General features: G+C 40.9%; 1 protein-coding gene across 8 annotated transcripts in view; it reads right to left on the bottom strand.

Annotated features, from left to right (window-relative positions):
* Window positions 1-276: 276 nt before the first annotated feature.
* The window catches only part of psip1b (PC4 and SFRS1 interacting protein 1b), a 31327-nt gene continuing 9574 nt past the window's right edge, over window positions 277-22029 (bottom strand). Inside the window, exons 7-15 of one of the 8 annotated variants that reach the window (XM_087307852.1) lie at window positions 21219-21976; window positions 19437-21143; window positions 18936-19385; window positions 18353-18564; window positions 15370-15407; window positions 13605-13684; window positions 11819-11920; window positions 6477-6648; window positions 277-1187 (exon numbers count right to left, since the gene is read on the bottom strand). In XM_087307852.1, coding sequence (XP_087163978.1) covers window positions 1135-1187; window positions 6477-6648; window positions 11819-11920; window positions 13605-13684; window positions 15370-15407; window positions 18353-18564; window positions 18936-19385; window positions 19437-21143; window positions 21219-21976 — 3572 coding nt within the window. In that variant the 3' untranslated portion in view covers window positions 277-1134. Of the gene's footprint in view, window positions 1188-6476; window positions 6649-11818; window positions 11921-13604; window positions 13685-15369; window positions 15408-18352; window positions 18565-18935; window positions 21977-22029 lie in introns of those variants that run through there. The other 7 variants (XM_087307853.1, XM_087307851.1, XM_087307850.1 and 4 more) reach the window with 7 other exon arrangements.

The raw sequence follows: 22029 nt of genomic DNA, 5'->3' as shown, positions 1-22029 counted from the left end.
CGTTAAAAATGCTACGGTGTTGATCATTAATATAGTTTATGAAAACAGGGCACTTCATGCACAAGACGACCTCTGAACTACAGTCAAATAATTATAATAACATGAACAAAAACATTTTGTTACTTGCTAAATAGACAGACAGACAGACAGATATATAGACTGACATGAGTGCAAACTCAGAGAAACGTATAATTAGGAAGTGGCCTGTATATATGCACAATTAAATGTGTGTGTGACTACACAATATACACACATAACCGAAACACCAGCAGCAGGTTTGGTTTGAAGATCAGTTTATTATGATCAAGATCAAATTCACGTCATATCAACACAAGAAGCACATGCAAGTGCTCTATCATACAAACCTGGGGCGAATGAAAGCGTTACGGCTGAAGGTGTGATCGGGTTAAAGACAGCAGGTGTGTGTTATTAGCACCGGTTCAGATCAGAAAGTCTCACTGTACACTATATACTGAGGATTTAGCTGCCTTGTTTACACACACACACACACACACACACACATACACACACACACACACACACACAATACAACTTTAATGCCTAACATGGTCCTGATCATACAAACAGAACAGAGAAAATAAAAACACCCCTTTAAAGTGTGTTAGAGGGAACGCTGTATTTCAGACACTGTTTAGTGGTAACGGCACACTCGCCATGAATACTTTGGACTGTAATGATAGTGTTTTATCTATAATGATTGTAAAACACACACTTAAAGTCTGTCCAAGCTTTATATGCTGACCATTAATGCGATTTAATGCTGTGTGATACAAGGGAAAGGGCATAAATCTGAACGTCTTTATCCTGTCAGTTCCACTCGCATCGATCAGACCCTAAAAACAACCTTCACAACAGTAACGCCGCCTTCACTTCGAAATGAACTGACAGGATTAACGCAGACGTGAGAAATATAACTGCTCTATAGTGCATCATGTGTGTTTTACTGCCTGTGTGATGATGAAAAACACTGACGTCATCGCATTAAAAGTCTGAAAACCCTGCGCTGGAAACACTCTTCTTCATCTCAGTGTGAATAAATAACACCCTCAGCGGCCGGATAAAACGAAGATGATGGATAAAATGACTTATTCCAGAATAATAGCGCAGCAAGAGTTAAAAACAAGAAGTGAAGTCCGGTGTTTTCCTCACGTCAGCTTCGGTCCGCACTGAAAACAGAGCAGAGAGCATCAAAACCCCTGCAGCATCTGAACGTGCACAGAAAAACTGATGATTTCTGAAGGATCATGTGGCTGGAGTAATGATGCTAAAAAATCAGATTTGAAATCATAGAAATAGATCATGTTTTACAATATATGCTAATAGAAACCAGATATATTAAACAGTAAAAACATTACTATTAAAAGTAATATTAGTGATAATAATAAAGCTGAAACTGTTAGAATTATTACAAGTTTATTCATATTTATTCGCCCGCCTGTGAATTTCTTCTTCAAATATTCCCCAAATGATGTTGAACAGATTCAGGAGTTGTTCACAGTGTTTCCTCTAATGTTTGTCCTTCTGGAGAAAGTCTCATTTGTTTTATTTTGGTTAGAATAAAAGCAGTTTTTAATTGTTTAAACACCTTTTTAAGGTCAATATTATTCGCCCCTTCAGCAATATTAGTGTTGGATTGTCTCCAGAACAAACCACTGTTATATAATAACTTGTCTAGTTTGATGTCATACCTTTGAGGCACATTGTCAGTGGTTTAAGGTGCTGGTTTCATCTCTCAGATCTCTTCATTGAAAACTGAACACACAGACACACAGACACACAGACACACACACACACACACACACACACACACACACACACACACACACACACACACACACACACACACACACACACACACACACACACACACACACACACACACAAACACACTAAGGCCGTACTCACACTGGGTACAGTTGCCTCGAACCAGGCCAAAGCACGCTTGTCCCCCCTCCCGTCTCCCCTGACGGCCCGCACTCACACCACAAATGGGCCTCGGCACGCTTACGTCATCGATGCTGCACTGTTCAGTGAGAAGCGCTCTCACTCAGCCACACAGTGGAGATTTCTCTAGTTATATTGTGTCAGTGGTTTGATATGCAGTGACATGCAGTCAAATATTTCGCCAAACAGTCCTTAGGGATGTGGTGACACGCAGTCAGATATTTCGCCGAACAGATCCGCCACTTTTGGCGCTAATAAACAATCATAAAGCTCTCGTGCTGCAGGAATGAGGAGGTCTGCTGAAGGTGCAGCTGTGGTGCAGTGAGGGGTTCTCGTCTTTAATAATCTACGGCAGTTTGCGTTCACTGAACACTAGGGCTGGGCGATTTTTCCGATTTTTTTGATTAATTCGAATTTACGTTTTATGACTATAATTTTGAATGAAATCGAGAAATCGCGATTTAAAAAAAAAAAAAAATTTAATACATTATAATGGCACCAATGCGCTTGGTTCACTCTCTGTATGAAGCAGGAAGCACACCAGAAGCGCCTCTCGGCGACGCGCCGCACAGCACCACGCAGCGCCATGGATTTTAGAATTCTAAACAGAATTGAAAGTTTCTATACACACACCGACGCCGCCCAGCCACGATTCATGAAGCAGTTCATATTTCAGCCGCGCCACAGAGTGCCATCTGATTAGTTTCATGTTAAATATCATGTGAATGTGCGCGTCTGGTGTGTGATAGTTTAAACTGTCATGTGCTCGCCGTGTCGCGGCGCTTCTGGTGTGCGACCTGCTTGACTGCCTGTTAAAGCGTGAAGTCATGTAGGATTTTACTTGTTGCACGTCTGTGTGGATTGTCAAGACATTCCCTCATCAAGTCGATAAACTCGATCTCAACATGTATGAAGGATGTAAAAGCCTGCCATGTGAAAAACCGCGGCGATCTTTTGGTATGAACACGAGTAGAGGGGAGGGACTGTAGCAGAGAAAATGAAAGTAGCCGCCCCCATGACGTCATTTAGCGGACCTAGTTGAAAACCAGACAGATCAGCCAGCAAAATACAGAGAGTGGAGCAAAGCACATCAAATGATCGATATTTAAAACGGGGAAAAAAGAAAAACAGATTAAATATATTATTTTATATTAGACACACATCTGGTGCTTGTATTTGCTCCTGCAATACGTCCACAACTTCACACACTGGGTTAAATTAGGCTTTACAGTTTCCATGTTCAGTCCATTTCTTCCACTGTATCTATTTAAGAAAAAGGCAGCAGCTTTACAACCTGACATTCAATCAGAAGAAGACAAAGCCGAGCTGACAGCCAATCTTTCCTAGACTCAGCAAAACTTGCAAAAAATCCCTCTGTATTCCTGCAAGTGCAATATTCACACAAATATTTCTTATTCAAATCTTCAGCAACGATATTTAACTCGTGAATTTGTTTTACATTTATTTACACCTTGACCGATTTTTGTATGACATGGCCATTAAAAATACAATGCTCCTTAACCAGATGGGTTTTCAAGTTACTTTTAAAGAGAATATTACTTCAGTCATGTTGTTGAAGACTAGTAACACAATAAAAAAATAAAAAAATCAAAATCGTGAATCGGTCAAACTTTATAAAAAACCTAGATTTTATTTTTTTTGCTAAATCATCCAGCCCTACTGAACAGTAAAAATTATTAATAAATCCATATGAAACAGCCCCTTAAAAGTCACGTCTCGCTTTCAGTTTCGGGCGCGTTTTGCACTCACAGAAAGCCCAAGTGAACCGCGCTCAGGCCCACCTCTTCCAACCGGGCCAGGGCCGGCCAAGTGAACTGTGCTTGAGCCCGATTCAGCGCACTCACACTTCTCAAACGATCCGGGAAACGGGCCTGGGCACGGTATGGATGGCGTAGTGTGAGTAGGCCCTCAGTTATCATAAGCATTGCAAATATGTTGATAACTAAAGCGTGTCATAAAAGAAATCATATTAGAAAGGCTTTTAATGATTTGCTGGTTTAATACGTTTTCCTTTCACTGTGTGTATGATGTGCTCACTATATACTGTAAGGTGTTCTTAAGTGCTTTGAAAGGTGTCTATAAATAAAAGGTATTGTTATTACTATTATTATATCAATAGCTGTATTAAAAACGTAACTCATGTTAACCCGTTTAACAGTCGGGATGTTGATAAATAAAACATTTTAACTTAACTTGATAAACTATATATTCATTCATTCACTTTCTTTTTCAGCTTAGTCCCTTTATTAATTCAGAGTTGCCACAGTGGAATGAATCACCAACTTATCCAGGATATGTTTTACGCAGCGGATGCCCTTCCATCTGCAACCCATTACTGGGAAACACCCACACTCAATCAGTCATACACTACAGCAATCATGCTTACCCAATTCCCCTATAGCGCATGTGTTTGAACTGTCAGGGAAACCGGAGCACCCGGAGGAAACCCACACCAACACGGGGAGAACATGCAAACTCCACACAGAAACGCCAACTGAGCCATCCAAGGCTTGAACCTGTGACCTTTTTGCTGTGAGGGGAATGTGCTACCCACTGTGTCACCATATAAACTTTATATAAAATGCAATAATGTTATACAGGTAAACCTGTTTCGTAAATTATTAGCCATATTTCTGCTGTATGATTGTCTCGTGGATTAATCCATATTGAGGAAAAATGTCCAGTGCTAATCACTGTTGTGGACAACTTTCATGGTGGCTCAATATAATATACACTCACTGGCCCCTTTATTAGGTACACCTGTCCAGCTGCTCGTCAATGCAAATTTCTTATCAGCCAATCACATGGCAGCAGCTCACTGCATTTAGGCATGTAGACCTGGCCAAGAGGATCTGCTGCAGTTCAAACTGAGCATCAGAATGGGGAAGAAAGGGGATTTGAGTGACTCTGTACGTGGCATGGTTGTTGCTGCCAGACGGGCTGCTCTGAGTATTTCAGAAACTGCTGATCTACTGGGATTTTCACGCACAACCATCTCTAGGGTTTACAGAGAATGCTCCAACAAAGAGGAAATATCCAGTGAGCGGCAGTTCTGTGTGCGCAAATGCCTTGTTGATGAGGTCAGAGGAGAATGGCCAGACTGGTTGCAGCTGATAGAAAGGCAACAGTAACTCAAATAAGCACTCGCTACAACCGAGCTCTGCAGAAGAGCATCTCTGAACACACAACACGGCCAACCTTGAGGCGGATGGGCTACAGCAGCAGAAGAGCACACCGGGTGCCGCTCCTGTCAGCTAAGAACAGGAAACTGAGGCTACAATTCACACAGACTCACCAAAACTGGACAATAGAAGATTGGAGAAACGTTGCTGCTCTGATGAGTCTCCATTTCTGCTGACACATTCGGATGCTCGGCTCACAATTTGGCCTCAACAGCATGAAAGCATGGATCATCCTGCCTTGTATCAGTGGTTCAGGCTGGTGGTGGTGGTGTAATGGTGTGGGGGAGATTTTCTTTGGGTCCATTAGTACCAATTGAGCATCAACGCCACAGCCTACCTGAGTATTGCTGCTGACCATGTCCATCCCTTTATGAGCACAGTGTCTCCATCTTCTGATGGCTACTTCCAGCAGGATAACGCAGCATGTCATAAAGCTCAATCATCTCAGACTGGTTTCTTGAACATGACGATGAGTTCACTGTACTCAAATGGCCTCCACAGTCACCAGAGCTCAATCAAATAGAGCAGCTTTGGGATGTGATGGAACGGGAGATTGGCATCATGGATGTGCAGCCAACAAATCTGCAGCAACTGTGTGATGCTATCATGACAATATGGAGCAAAATCTCTGAGGAATATTTCCAGTAGCTTGATGAATCTCTGCCATAAAGGATTAAAGCAGTTCTGAAGGCAAAAGGGGTCCAAACTGGTACAAGTAAGGTGTACCTAATAAAGTGGCCAGCGAGTGTATATATTAAGATAAAACTTAGTCCTAAAAATCAGCCCTCCTATTCAATTTAAAATCTTTAAATACATCCCAAATGCTGTTTAATGGAGATATTTTCCAACACTGTTCTAAATCATGATAGTTTTAATAACTGATTTATTTTCTCTTTGTCATGATGACAGTAAATAATATTAGACTAGATATTCTTCAAGACACTTCTATACAGCTTAAAGTGGCATGTAAAGGCTTCACTAGGGTAATTAGGGTAAAGTTAGGGTAATTAGGCAAGTGATTGTATAACAGTGGTTTGTTCTGGAGACAATCCAACACAAATATTGCTTAAGGGGGCTAATAATATTGATTTTAAAATGGCTTTAAAACAATTAAAACTGCTTTTATTCTAGACAAAATAAAACAAATAAGGCTTTCTCCAGAAGGACAAATATTAGAGGAAATACTGAACAATTCCTGAATCTGTTCAACATCATCTGGGGAATACTGGAAAATAATAATAAACTCTCAGTGTATTTATGTTTGAGTTTTACTGCAAACGTCAACCTTATTCCCCTATAAGGGCTCACCTGCATCTCTGTGCCGCTCCTCTATTTCTCTTTCTCTCTCCTGCTGCAGAGAGTTGATGTACTCCTGGCTCAGGGTCTCGTCTGCGTCCCCGATGAGGTAGATGTTTTTAAAGCGGTGATACAGCATGGAGGCTTTAAACATGATGGCCTCGCTGCCACGAAACCAGCGCATCTGCACACACAAACACACACTGAAGACGTTTACACCTGCTACTGGCATGCATTTGGGTTGATTGAATCACAAGTAGATGTTTGTAGAGGACATCTGATGCCTATTTTATCCACTTCTCATGTGTTTGTTTATATATATATATATGAATATATATATATATATATATAGATATTGCAGAAGAACAGGGTGTCACGGTGGCTTAGTGGGTAGCAAAATTGCCTCACAGCAAGAAGGTCGCTGGTTCGAGTCCCTGGGTCAGTTGACATTTCTGTGTGGAGTTTGCATGTTCTCCCGTGTTGGCGTTGGTTACCTTCGAGGTTTCCGGTTTCCCCCACAGTCCAAACACATGCGCTATAAATGAATTGGGTAAGCCAAATTGGCCGTAGTGTATGTGTGTGAATGAGTGTGTATGGGTGTTTCCCAGTGATGGGCTGCAACTGGAAGGGCATCAGCTGCATAAAACATATGCTGGATAAGTCGGCGGTTCATTCTGCTGTGGTGACCCCACATAATAAATGGACTAAGCATTACTTTGCTACAGCAATCTGCATTTAAACTTAGATGTTTTTAGAGGCTAAATTCAAATCAAATACCACCAAACATCCCATAATACTTTAGAATTTCATGTCTATTTTACAAATATTGTCAAAAGTATATATACAAAAAAAGTGGTTTATATTCCTCAAAACACAGGGGGCGCTCTTGTATGGTCATCAATGTAAACTGTATGTCACCTGATGGCCATGTTCAGTATTGCGGCCAAATAAATCTTACAGAAAGCTCATTTTGGCAATAATATCCAGCTGCAGACCCGCAGAACCACACACGTTTCAGGTACACACAATCCAGCACACACAATCTAGACAAAGCATATATGGTTACGGCGAATGGTAATGTTATTAGCGTATTTATGGACATCATCATCAATATTGTTATATATAGTTAATAAATGTTGTACACCATAAACAATAATGCATACTATTTCACAAATATGACAATCGTGACGGGTGAATGGGGAACGTTGTTTCCGATCACCATTCAATATAATAGACTAAGTTTTCTATCATCCATCATAGATGATCAGTCACTATTTATCTGACAGAGTCAATATAGCAGATACTCGTTTGCAGGCCTTGCTGAACGATATAAAATGGACAGGTTAATTTATATAATGGATTCATTTATAATACAGGAAATCAATTTAATACAGTCAATAATACATCTTTATATGTAATACAAATCTTTTTAAACGTTTAAATGCATTTATTTATACTTTACTCAAGCGATTAATAGTATTTATTTGCTTAACTTCCTAATAACTTTTTTATAAATGAGTTCCCACATTCAATACTATAATTTATAGTTAGTAATTTATTGTTTTTAAACCATAAAGTGCTGGTAATTCGTGGTAATTAGTTGCAACAAATTTAGCAATACAAACAAATTAACTGTTAATAATTATTTATATATATATATATATATATATATATATATATATATATATATATATATATATATATATATAACAACTAACAGTTGCTACAGTTTAGTAAAAGTTAATTTATAATCAGATAATCAGTTAAGATTTATGTCAGTTTATAGCTATTATACATTGTTTAAATAATTAACTATAGTCATTTATTTTAATGTGACATTATTGTTTGCTTTTTTATATTTAACAGCAAAACGATTTTAACCAAGTATGCTAATATTATTATCCTTAATTAGGTTATTACACTTAATTCCCTCTAATTTTCTACAGTTAGATGGTCTATTATGTTTTCTTTGTATGTGGATACGTGAATAAAATTATTTTTATTTTCATAATCTGAGTTTAGAAAAGATAAAACGATAAAATAATGACATAATGACTGAAGTGGGAAGCCCTAAACCTTTCAAAGTCTAATAAATAGCAATTGTAGCACCGGGATCTCAATCACCCTATTTGTGAAATACAGTAGGTGGCGATAATGCTCCAAAGGAGTTACCATATATGGTTCGCCTAGATCGTGTGTGCTAGATTGTGTGTGCCTGGAACGTGTGTGGTTCTGCTGGTCTGCAGCTGGATATATCTCCATTTTGGAGATATTTTTGTGGCATAATGACGTCAAATTTAAAATATAATTTGTTCTGATATATTACCTTTGATTTTATGTCAATTTTAGGCTAAAACATTTACCGTTTTATTTTTTTCAAAGACATAAAGGCACATAAATTTTGTTTTAACTTTTTGAACTTTCATCTTCAGTTACAATCTGACACTCTTTTTCAGAAAGTGACCAAGTTTAAATCTATGCACTGAAACGTTTGGCATTTATTTAAAGAGCCCATATTATACATGAAATAGGGTCATATCTTGGTTGTAAGGGTCTCCAACAACAGTTTAATATGCATGCAAGGTCAAAAAACACTTTCATGGTCTTATAATCTGCATTTATTTTTACCTAATTATCCCAGCGACTCCCGTATGAATCGTCCAGGGATTCATTTGTTCCCAAACCCCTCCTTAGCGCGAAGCTAATCTGCGCTGATTGGACCGATGAAAGTCTGTTGCGATTGGTCGACTGCCTTCAGTCAGAGAGTGAAATGCCAAACAGCTAATCAGCAATATAAAAGTAATCACAGTTCATACACGCTCGATAGTGTAGGCGTGGAGTTTAGCTGCCAGTGGGTCAATGTAAATACAGACGATGGACTTGAAAATACAGACGACTGACTATTTTATTGAGCAAAAACTCCAAAAACTGTTGAGGAGATCTCCTAGCTTCTCACTCTGCTCTTTTCACAGACACACACACACACTCACACACACACACACACATACGCACTTAACCCTGCTCCGGACGACAACGCGCGCGCGCGCGCACACATACACACACATACACATACACACACACACACACACACACACACACACACACACACACACACACACACACACACACACACACACACACACACACACACACACACACACACACACACACACACACACACACACACACACACACACACACACACACACACACACCTCCGGACGACAGCGCGCGCACGCACACACAGACACACACACTAACGTTACTCCCCGTCCACGGAGCTCCGTTAACAAAGCAGCACGCGTCGCGTTTTTAACGTGACTTTGCACGCGATAAGAGAATATAGCCAGTTAACCTGATACAGTACACGCGGTTACAAGTAACAAATCACAACTAAATACATTTGCAAGCTAGAGTCAACGAGGCAACTTTAATCGCACGTACTTACACTTGAGAAATGGAGGAAGAAACCCATCCTGACGTCCATCAGTAAGTTACTCTTTACTGATCCTTCCTTTAACAAACGCTGATGAAGTATTCTTTGTAGCATGTAGCTTCCAGAAGTTTCCAGTAGTTTCCAACTGCTTGGCTATAATGCTGAGGTTTCATCTTTGGGTAGAGACTCAATATATCCATCTGCAGTGTGACTTCAATCGACCGGCATGTTTGTGTGTGTGTGTGTGTGTTTGTGGGTGTGTGTGTGTGTGTGTGTCTCGGTTTCTGCGTCAGAGGGCGGGGCCTCAGGTTTGAAATCTCCCGGGTTTGCGCGTGCACGTGAATAACTTGGTTTCGTTCGTACGTCATGGCGAAACACCTAATGAATCCGTATCAAGGCGACTCGTTTGAAGCACTATGACTCGACTCTTTTATAGATGAATCAACCGTTTTAAACACTGTACACTAACAGATTTAAGCCTTAGCTGGATACTCCACTTCACTTAGAGCTGTGTTACACACTACATGGAGGGGAATTTTCAAAAACCCATAATATGGGCTCTTTAAGTTGAGCATGTCATTTACCTTTCTATGTTAAAGGGCTGGTCCAGAATGTAATTTTAAGGCTTGATTGCGTTTATAAGATGCAAAGCAATGTGTGCTCATGTTTCACTTGAAGGAAATCAGGTTATATTTTCATAAATCTCACTTTGATTATACACAGCTACTCAGCTAACATCAAAACCGATGTCATATTTCCTAGTTCCTCTGAAAGGCCCGCCTTCAAGAGGCTCTGATTGGTCATCTATCATAATGTGCTGCGATTTGCGGATCGGCTCCACGTCACGCCCAGTCAGTCAACCTCATGCCCGCTCTCTAAAATAACATCTGGCAAGTGTCTGTAACGAGTGAAAATAGGGTGCGGCTCCTTTAAGAGAGATTGCCATAGTGTGTGTGTGGGTGTGTGAGAACTGTCTGTAGACACGTGTAACATGAGAAGTGCATGTGCGCACGTTTCTTTTTCTTTTTCTCAGATGCTCGGATTAAGTTATTGTTCTGTAATATATCGTGACGCTGTTGACAGAAGAATAAAGCACAAGATGTGGGATGCCACCTGTGTCAGCCTTGATTGATTTTTCTGCTGCTACACAAGTTAGGCGAGCTCTCTTGTATTTTTTAACTCAACGCGATACACAACGTCTTTCACATATATTCGGAATATGCGTCGCTCTCATATCTTTTCCGAGTTTGCAGGAAAAGCTGCCTATAGAGAGACACGCACAGTCGCACACACATAGAGAGACACGCACGCGCTGGTTTGAGTGATGAATATGTATTTGTAGGTAAATTGTTAGCAGTGCCGAACAGCATTTCCCATTGTTTACATCGTTGCAACATACCGTTACGCTAGACACTGTATATGTCATGATCAATTTGAACTAACAAAAACTCTCAGGCTACAGCGTCTGCCTGTTGGAGCTGCTCCTTCTTTGAGGAGATTTTAACTGAATCCAGCACTGAACTGGGAGAGAATCTGGAAGCGGTTTTGTCAAATCATGCTTGCTGTGTATTTTATAATTCTCTGGAACATAATTAATATTGAACTGTAAGCACATCTGTCTTTGTGTCGTGTCATTTGGAAGCCCAAATACAGAAACAGACGAAGCGCTGTAATTTTAGCTCTCTCATCTGTAACGTTACGGCGTCTATGGCCACGCCCCTTAGCTGCGCAGTGTGTGTGCGCGGTAAAAGTACCTTTGTGATCTCACAGGCTCGGTAGTATTTTTGTAGTCCCCAAAAATCGTTCATTGTAGGCTTTGCTAAGCTAACTCTGTAAAAACACATCAACTACAGTTTAACATATGATATCGTGGTGGACCACCCCTTTAAGCCTGTTATACTCTCCCTGATGCATGTACCTTTCTGAGCGTGTCGATGAGCTCGCTGTGGTTCTGGATGTTTCGTGATGAGACGGGGACGTTGCTCAGCTCATCCAGCGCAGATAAACACTTACTGACATCCTGAAAGAGACAAACAAATGTCAACGAAAGAGCGGTGAGAGTCATGCTATTGTCATTAATATAATAATTATATTTAGATCAGCATGAATCAAAGACAAGAAACATGTACTGTTAATTTATCCATCAGAGGTCTAAACCAACCAAAAACACACACAATTGAAGATCCTTTAAAGCAGGGGTGTCAAACTCAATTCCTGGAGGGCCGAAGCCCTGCACAGTTTAGTTCCAACCCTGCTCCAACACACTTACCTGTAGGTTTTTAAACAAGCCTGAAGGACTCAATTAGTTTGATCAGGTGTGTTTAATTAGGGATGGAACTAAACTGTGCAGAGCTGGATACTACAATAAATTAAATAAAATGAATAAGTTTGTGCATCATATTTTATTTGCACATTTATTGAATGGAAATGTTTCTGATTCACGTATGCAAGTTCATCTTCAAATGGGGCCTTAATAGCACTGTGTGTGCAGTCGATTGCTCCGATTACATTGGGAAAACCGGCGATCGCTGCAAGTTGCGCTTTAATGTTTGGCTGGTCAACTGCATGGTATGGAAACCTTATACACCTGCTAGACATGCAGATGAACCCGTCTCATACAGCTGCCATTGCACGACTCAAAGACACTTTGTAGAGTGCAATTTAACCCAACTGCCTCTAGGAGTCGCCAATGGAAATAAAACAGACGGTTGTTGCTAGAGCGGATACGTTTGCGGCCAGAAGTTAATGAGAATTATTTCTATTTTTTATTAAATTTCTCATTTGTTTTATTTTATTAACGTAAACCCCCACCCCAACCCTAAAACAGTCACAGAAATGTAAAAACAGAGTTATTGTACCAAGTATTAGTTATGTTATCTATTAAATAACCCAATAAAATTTATTTTTGAACGCCTACCCCCACCCCAACCCTAAACCCAACCCTCACAGTACTGTAAAAATATTAAATTATTGTTATAGTGTTATTAAAAAAATGCTGCTTCATTAATGTGCATATCGCACCTCCGGCCGGCCGCATATCCGATCTAGACTTTACCAAAACACACACACAAGAAATGCACGTACACCAGACATGAAGTTGGTGTGGAGCTGCGCACATTCCCACGTTCATTTCATTGTGAGTACATCCAAACGCGAGCGTGAAACCTGGCGTACGCATATATATATATGATATATGAGGCCCCAAAACACATGTTTTGAGCTTTTGACAGTCATATATGTGTCCCACGCTGCTAAAAACACTATCAGGACACATATATTAAGTTAAAAAGTGAAAATTGGTTGTTTTAGCGTTATTTCCAGCAATTTCGTTCTTCCAGTTTGAAAAGAAATGGTGAAGCTGCGTCAAGGCCATGAGATCCTTGTGTGTATTCCAGTGTGGAGACTGGATGTCTGTACTGGCGAGTACATCTTCATTAATATGCATGATTGTTTCGAAGACAGCTTTTACCCGTTACAGTGTTCAGAGAGACGGCACGTTGTGTTGCCAACCATAATTAACCCTCTCTCGGCACTCAGACCTAAATAAAGCTGGACTCCAGCTATTTTCCTGACTTTTTTCAAACTAGAGGTGACGGGGGTTTTGTGGCCTTTTCATTATTGTCAATAATAAAAAATAAATAACTAAGTCATACATATGACACAGCCCATATATACAGTACAGATGATATTAAATGTGTTTATACCGGATTTTCTAGCGTCATTGATATCCTGATGTCACCATGGAGACGATACAGCAGGGAATCTGTGACGGAGAGAGAATGAGCTGAACACACAAACAGAGAGAGTTAGTGATCCACACATGTACATACAGAGGAAGAGTTTAAGTGTGTGTTCCTAGTATTCATAATGTTGTGGGGACCAAATGTCTCAATTATAGCACTACAAGTAATTTTTGACCTTGCCTCAGCCAAAACTCATTACCTGAGGACAAGCAATACATTCAAAAGAACATTAGATAGAGACAAGATGAATTAAATATCACATTTAACAACTATAGTGAGGTGAGATTCAGTGGTAGATCCTTGATGAACTGTCTGACCTGTGCTGCTCTCACCTGTGGAGCTGCGATCAAAGCACCCGCTGACTGCCTGGAGCTCAGAGTTCCACATACAGTAGGCTGCAGCGCATGCCAGAGTGTTTGTGTGCGTGTTTGAGGTCACGTGATGTGTGTTTTCAGCGGTGTAGTGTGGACAGAGAGCCGTTCAGAAACACTAGGTGAAATGCCAGTTTGGATGAGGATCATTTTTGCTTTATAAACGTCTTTTTAAAACTAAAACATATTAGTGTAAACAGTACAGTCAGCCCACGGTTCAATACATACCTCGGGTTTTCGGTTTGGTTCTCATGGCTTGACACATTTTTATTTTTTATTCTATAGGCATTAGGAACAGTAAGAGGTTTAGGAGAAAAAAATATAAACGATTTATTGCAATGCTCATTTTGTTTTACTTAAAAGCCAAGAAAAGTGCAGTAGTTCCTGGTGTATTGTATAAAAATGAACAGTGAAATCTCACAGCTGCTGGTCGCCCATGTACAAACTGGGCAACACATAAAATCCTCCACTTTGAAAATAAACACACATGTGGAGTTAATAAAGATCAATTGGCCATTTCAGATCAACATATTTGTACTTCAGTAAACATTAATAAACCATCTTCATTATCTCGGTGCTGAAACAATGCCAGACTGTAGTCTGTAACGCGGATCGAGTGCTTTTATAAGATGACAAAAGCCCACATCTCCAATCACCCAAAACAGCTGCAAATCTTCAGCAGTAATCACCCGCACTGCCTTTCTTATTTTATGTGTCTCTCAGAACCAGTTGGGTTTGTTTGCTGGAAAGATTCAGTGAGGGATTGTTGCTGTTTGGAGGACTTTATTACCTTCTCTACTCTCCTGCCTTCAGACAGGGATATTGCTGGGTGATGCGCTGCAGATGTGCAGTCATGGTTATACGTGTAAATCAATGCTCGCACACAGTTACTTTTTGTTCACCGTTTTTTCTTTTATTGGCATTATACTTTTTGGCAAAACCGAAATGTCCTCACACCGCAGATTTGAAAGACGCCGGCGCTTTCTCGTACTGTTGCCTCAGCCTCACTTCACCGCCATGTTAAAGTGTGGAATGATGTTCAAGCGCCCCCTAACTTTAGAGCACAGTGATTGGATATTTACTCGTGGGGAGGAGTTTCCTCATCTCAGCTCATGGATTTAGAGGCACACACAGTCAATTCGGGGAGATTTAAAACGCACAAATTATTTAAACGCAAAACCGAGAAAACCGCAATTCACAAGCGCGTATTGAACCGTGGAGGTCGTACCGTACGGTTCAATATTATATTGAGAACCGCGGCATCCCTAGTAAACAGGGCCTACAGCTGTGGAGAGTGTGTGTGTCAGAGTAAATGTGTGTGTGTGTGTGTTCGTGCAAGAGTGTATGCGTCTCACCTTTGCGCTCTTCTTCTTTACTGCTACTAATCTGCTGCCTGTAGAATCAAACACACACACACTTACTTTTATTAAACTATAATGATAACCAGGATAACAGTAACTCATTTGATCATTATAATTACTTTTATAATGGTAATAAACACTATAAAAATTACTGGACAATAACAGCTGTAAAGAAGGATCTGAATGAGTGCCAGAAACTGATAATGTGCACTTAAAGAGCGTCATTCTCTCAAAAAAAGGTAAACTAATTGCTCACACTCAACCCTTTAAGCATTTCTCTCTTCTGTTGAACACTAAAGAAGACATACAGGAGAATGGTGGATTCAGTAAACAGTAGCCCCTTTCACACATACAGACCTTTTCGGAAAATTGCTATAGTAATATAATAGTAATAGTAATAGTAATATAATAGTTCATAATGAATTAATTATTTGTAGCCTACTGTTTTAACTTTGTTTTACCCATAACCAAACCATAAATGAATAAAGAGACGTTACACACATACTAGCCCCTTTTACACATGCAGACCTTTCCGAAAGGTTGTATGTGTGAACAGGTCCTTTTTGAAAATACCAGTAAATTCGTTCTGGCTATTTTCCGGAAAGAGAAGTTGTAACATTACCGGTAATTTGCCGGAATGCTGCGCTGTGTGAACGCAGAAGGAAGATTCCCGTAATAAGCGCGTGCACGTCTAGAACGTGCTGACGTGAGACGTCTGCTTTAGCCAATCACAACAGTCAGACGCATTTACGTCCGCGCGGTTTGTGAGGATAAAAGCCTTTGAATATTTTTCCAGACACATTTAGCTGCTAGAAGTTAGTCAGATCACGTTTATATGTTCTTCTAAATGCCAACTGTGTAAATAATCATCGATGAGATGCTTATGATAAGCCGTTGTTTGTTTACGTTCGTGTGCCTGTGAAACAGCCTGTGAGCGCCTGCACACGCACATATTATGAACATCTCGACATGCGAAAGTGATCCTGCGAAAGTTGTTCACAATATTGATCATCCACAGAGTTTGTAATGTAGTCAAATGTTTACAAATACAAGCGCAGCCGTTTAAAGCTCATTTGTGGTGAATGATGTCAGAATTTACCGGCATTTTGCGATAGATGTGTGAATGCTCTTTTCCGGAAAAATTCCGTAACGTCCTCGCCTGTGTGAACAGCGCTTTTTTGAATATACCGGTAAAGTCGTTCCGGAAATTTTCCGGATATTTACCGGTATCACTGTGTGAAAGGGGCTAATGAGAGCCATGGTAGAATAAAAAGATAATATGGAACAATCTTCTAAATAACTTCTTTTCTCTTCAACAGAATAAACAAAAACTCAAACAAATGGAAGCCCATTTTCACCAGGTGAGAAATAAAAAGCCTTGCCATTAAACTGATTAGCACAGGGGTGTCCAAACTCGGTCCTGGGGGGCCGGTATCCTGCTAATTTTAGTTCCAACCCCAATTGAACACACTCCGCGGCGCGCCCAGCCACGATTCGGGACACTTCATAATTCTGCCGCGCCACAGAGCGCCATCTAAATAGTTTCATTTTATTTACATGTGCAAACGCTGAGATCTGGATTCGCTTGTAGTCTCCTCTTAATAAAGACGCGGCTCTAGTTGCTGGTGATTGTCCTGTCTCTACAGATTTGGTAAGTGAGCGTCCAGTGCTCTTTGTTTATTCAGTTTGTTCGTATCGAACTAACTTAACTATTGCACCGAGTGTGAACATGTTAGCACCACAACCAAACTTTAACCTCGTGTAGGATTTTCACCGCATTTAGTGATCGGAATAACACACACGGCTTTCTGACACTACCTGCCGTGTGCATCTAAGTTTCCGGGAAATGCCGAGTTTTTTTTTCTCTCATTCGCTGTGCGGTATCAAACATTGCATGAAAAATACACGCTTATAGCAGTTCCTCAAATCCAATATCTCGTTTGTCGCGAGGAACATGAATGAATTCCCTGAATGAAAGAGCCAAACTGCAGTTAAAGTCCACCATTTAATAATTTGGCAAATAATTCGACTACAGATGTCCATGTAAACACAGTCACTTTCTCCCCTGTGTGTGTGTGTGTGTGTGTATTTTGACTCTGAAACTCAGCGCGCCCAAATAGACACTCCCACACCATCCCACTTTTCTTCCTCCGACACTCCCCCCTAAACAGAGCTGGACACGCCCACTTTTCTGACTTTTTCCAAAATAGAGGTGTGAAAACACCCTGCTGAAACAAGGGGGTTTCATGACCCTTTAAGCTCAAAACTAGCAATGTGAGCTAACAACATCAATATGGGTTAGATTTGATGTCATGTGTACTGTAATGCTGTGTTCACACCAGACGCGGAAGGCTCGTCAAGCGCGAGTGATTTACAATGCAAACGCACAAATAGATATCCTGCGGCATGATATGCGCGAATGATGTGAATTGCGCGGCGTTAACCGATCAGGAGCTTGCTCTTGTGGGGGAGTGATTGTGATGTAGGGCCTATCCTGGAGGAAATCCTCCAGCCGACACCGACAACAGTTCATCAAACTCATCTCAGCTCAGCTCAGCTCAGTCGAAGCACCGCTGAAAGCCTCCATCATCCAGATTCAGTTTCTGGAGGAGTTTCTGAGCTCACAGAGCTGGATTCACCTCTGAAAGGATCTATTAGACCCAGACACGGCCCTAAACGTATCAGCACTGTTTTTCAGCCTTCATAAAAGCACATAAACACTGTTATTTTCCACATAAAATCCATGTTAGCCATTTAGCAACGAAGCTAGAGTCCCCGAATCCACGTCTGTTCTGAAGAGAATTTAACGCACGAATGAAGCGAGTAAACTCAAATGTTCACTCGGCTATAAGGTGAACACAGCATAAGGCATGATTTTTTTCTTAACTGGCAGAAATGGTTTTCCATAGGGTGCGTTAACAATGGCATCATTTTAGATTGTGAACGGTCGCTTTGAGGCTTGATCGCTCTCACTCACTCAGTATTCCTCTTCTCCTGTTCTTTCCTCTTCTCCGTGTCCTTCTTCTCGTCCTCCGCTGGTTGCTTCAGCCTGTGGTTCCTTTCTTTCCGTGGCTCCTTAGTCTCTGTTGTTTGCTCAGAGCCACTCGGAGTCTTCCCTCTGGTGGACGTGACCAAACCCTGCAGAGACTTCAGCACACTCTGCCTCTTCTCTGCCAGGATCTTACACCTCTGCACACACACACACAAACACAAGCATTGATTTTAATGACATATTCAGCTTGTACCGCGGTGGTTGCCTGATTGTTGTTGTTATAAAATTCATGACATTTATAACTGCTTCATGACAACCATGTAACCCTGCTTGGTAACATCAACTTATCATGACAAACACACCGAGAGGTTATGAGGCATTTAAGTCAAGTTATCATGAAAACGTCATCTTTGCATCTAAAATACCATAACTGAGCTAATCACACTTAATATCAGTTGTTATAAGCATGCATTAAGTCTCGTTCAGTATCGTGAGAATATCCCATACCATGATAGAACATGTAATCACAACATGAACACGTGATGCTGTCAGAACCATCATCTCTCACCTCTTCATCTCTGGGTTTCTTCTCTTCTTGTGTTTCATCAGAGGATACAGGAGCGCAACTCTTCGTCTGTTTGGGTTTAGTCATCGTCTCTCTCCGTTCTTCTTCGTTAATCTCTTTCCTCTTCTCCGGCAACTTGTTTTTTTCTGCCTTGTTTTTCTCCACCGCATCCTTTTCTGCATCACTCTTGTCAGACTCGTTCCTTCTTGCCTCTTTCAGTTCAGACTCTTTCCTTCTTGCCTCTTTCAGTTCAGAGTCACTCCTTCTTGCCTCTTTTTCAGACTCGTTCTTTCTTGCGTCTTTCTTTTCAGACTCAATCCTCCTTTCCTCTTTCTTTTCAGACTCGCTCCTTCTTCCCTCATTCTTTTCAGACTCATTCCTTCTTGCCTCTTTCTTTTCAGACTCATTCCTTCTTGCCTCTTTCTTTTCAGACTCATTCCTTCTTGCCTCTTTCTTCTCGGACTCGCTCCTTGCCTCTTTCTTTTCGAACTCGCTTCTTCTTGCCTTTTCAGACTCGCTCCTTCTTGCCTCTTTCTTTTCAGACTCGCTCCTTCTTGCCTCTTTCTTTTCAAACTCGCTCCTTCTTGCCTCTTTCTTTTCAGACTCGCTCCTTCTTGCCTCTTTCTTTTCAAACTCGCTCCTTCTTGCCTCTTTCTTTTCGGACTCGCTTCTTCTTGCCTCTTTCTTTTCAGACTCGCTCCTTCTTAACTCTTTCTTTTCGGACTCGCTTCTTCTTGCCTCTTTCTTTTCAGACTCGCTCCTTCTTGCCTCTTTCTTTTCGGACTCGCTTCTTCTTGCCTCTTTCTTTTCAGACTCGCTCCTTCTTGCCTCTTTCTTTTTGGACTCGCTCCTTGGCTCTTTCTTTTCAGACTCGCTCCTTCTTACCTCTTTCTTTTCAGACTCCCTCCATCTTGGTTCTCTCTTTTCAGACTCGCTCCTTTTTGTCTCTCTCTTTTCAGACTCGCTCCTTCTTGTCTCTCTCTTTTCAGACTCGCTCCTGGTCTCTCTCTTTTCAGACTCGTTCCTTCTTGCCTCTTTCTTTTCAGACTCGCTCCTCCTGTTCTCTCTCTTTTCAGACTCGCTCCGTCTTGCCTCTTTCTTTTCGGATTCGCTCCTTCTTGCCCCTTTCTTTTCAGACTCGTTCCCTCTTGCCTCTTTATTTTCTGACTCACTCTTCTTTGCCTCTTTCCTTTCGGACTCACTCTTTCTCTCCGATTTCCTTTCTGCCTCTTTCTTTTCTGACTCAGTCTTTCTAGTCTCGACCCTTTCTGCCTCTTTCTTTTCAGACTCACTCTTTCTTGCTTCTTTCTTTTCGGACTCGTTCTTCCTTGCCTGTTTCATTTCAGACTCAATCTTTTTTGCCTCTTTCTTTTCGGACTCAATATTTCTTGCCTCTCTCTTTTCGGACTCTTTAATTTCAGACTCACTCTTTGTCTCTCTCTTCTCAGACTCGTTCCTTATTGCCCTTTTTTCAGACTCATTCTTTCTGGCCTCTTTCATTTCAGACTCGTTCTTTCTTGTCTCTCTCTTTTCAGACTCGTCCCTCCTTGCCTCTTTTTCAGACTCATTCTTTTTGGCCTCTTTTATTTCAGAGTCTGTCTTTCGTGCCTCTTTCATTTCAGACTCGCTCTTTCTTGTCTCTCTTTTTTCAGACTCGTTATTTTTGGCCTTTATTTCAAACTCATTCTGTCTTGTCTCTCTCTTTTCAGAGTCGTTATCTTTTGCCACTTTAATTTCAGACTCATTCTTTCTTGCCTCTTTCCTTTTTGCCTCTTTCATATCAGACTCGCTCTTTCTAGTCTCTCGCTTTCTGGCCTCTTCCTTTTCTGACTCGTTCTTTCTTGCCTCTTTCATTTCAGACTCGCTCTTTCCTGCCTCTCTCTTTTCAGACTCGTTATTTTTTGCCTCTATTTCAGACTCATTCTTTGTTGTCTCTCTCTTTTCAGAGTCGTTATCTTTTGCCACTTTAATTTCAGACTCGCTCTTTCTTGTCTCTTTCCTTTTTGCCTCTTTCATATCAGACTCGCTCTTTCTAGTCTCTCTCTTTCTGGCCTCTTCCTTTTCTGACTCGTTCTTTCTTGCCTCTTTCATTTCAGACTCGCTCTTTCCTGCCTCTCTCTTTTCAGACTCGTTATTTTTTGCCTCCATTTCAGAATTACTCTTTCTTGCCTCTATTTCGGACTTGTTCTTACTTGCCTCTTTCATTTCAGACTCGCTTTTTCTAGTCTCTCTCTTTTCAGATTCGCTCTTTCTGGCCTCTTTCATTTCAGACTCAGTCTTTCTTGCCTCTTTCTTTTTTGCCTCTTTAATTTCAGACTCGCTATTTCTAGTCTCTCTCTTTTCAGACTCACTCTTCCTGGCCTCTTTCATTTCAGACTCACTCTTCCTGGCCTCTTTCATTTCAGACTCGCTCTTTCTTGTCTCTCTCTTTTCAGACTCACTCTTTCTGGCCTCTTGCTTTTTGGACTCGTTCTTTCTTGCCTCTTTCATTTCAGACTCGCTCTTTCTTGTCTCTCTCTTTTCAGACTCACTCTTCCTGGCCTCTTGCTTTTCGCACTCGTTCTTTCTTGCCTCTTTCATTTCAGACTCGCTCTTTCTTGTCTCTCTCTTTTCAGACTCTTTATTTTTTGCCACTAAAACGTCAGACTCACTCTTTCTTGTCTCTACCCTTTCTGCCTCTTTCTTTTCAGAATCGTTCTTACATGGCTCTTTGCTTTCTGCCTCACTATTTCTTGCCTCTTTCCTTTCTGTCTCAATCTTTTTTGTGTCTTTCTTTTTAGACTTCTCCTTTTCTATATCACTCTTTTTAGACTCTTTCTTTTTTGCCCCTTTGTTTTCGGTCTCATTTTCTGCAACAATCTTTTCAGCCTGGTTCTTCTCCAACATCTTGTTCTTGTCAGCATTGCTCTTCTCTACCTCATTCTTTTTCTCAATCTTTTGCTCCACTTCATTTTTCTCCTTTGATTGAGCCTCATTCTCCTTCAGCTCTTTCTCATCATCCTTATTCTTCTTCTCAGGTTCTGTGAGGCGTCTTCTCTTCGAGCCTGCACATTGAGTAGATATAATCAGCTAAGAAGCTTTGTATGATAATGTTGCC

This window comes from Danio rerio, chromosome 23, assembly GCF_052040795.2.
Source record: "Danio rerio strain M-AB ecotype USA chromosome 23, GRCz13ab, whole genome shotgun sequence".
NCBI lineage: Eukaryota > Metazoa > Chordata > Actinopteri > Cypriniformes > Danionidae > Danio > Danio rerio.
This window is presented reverse-complemented; position numbering and strand designations above follow the sequence as displayed.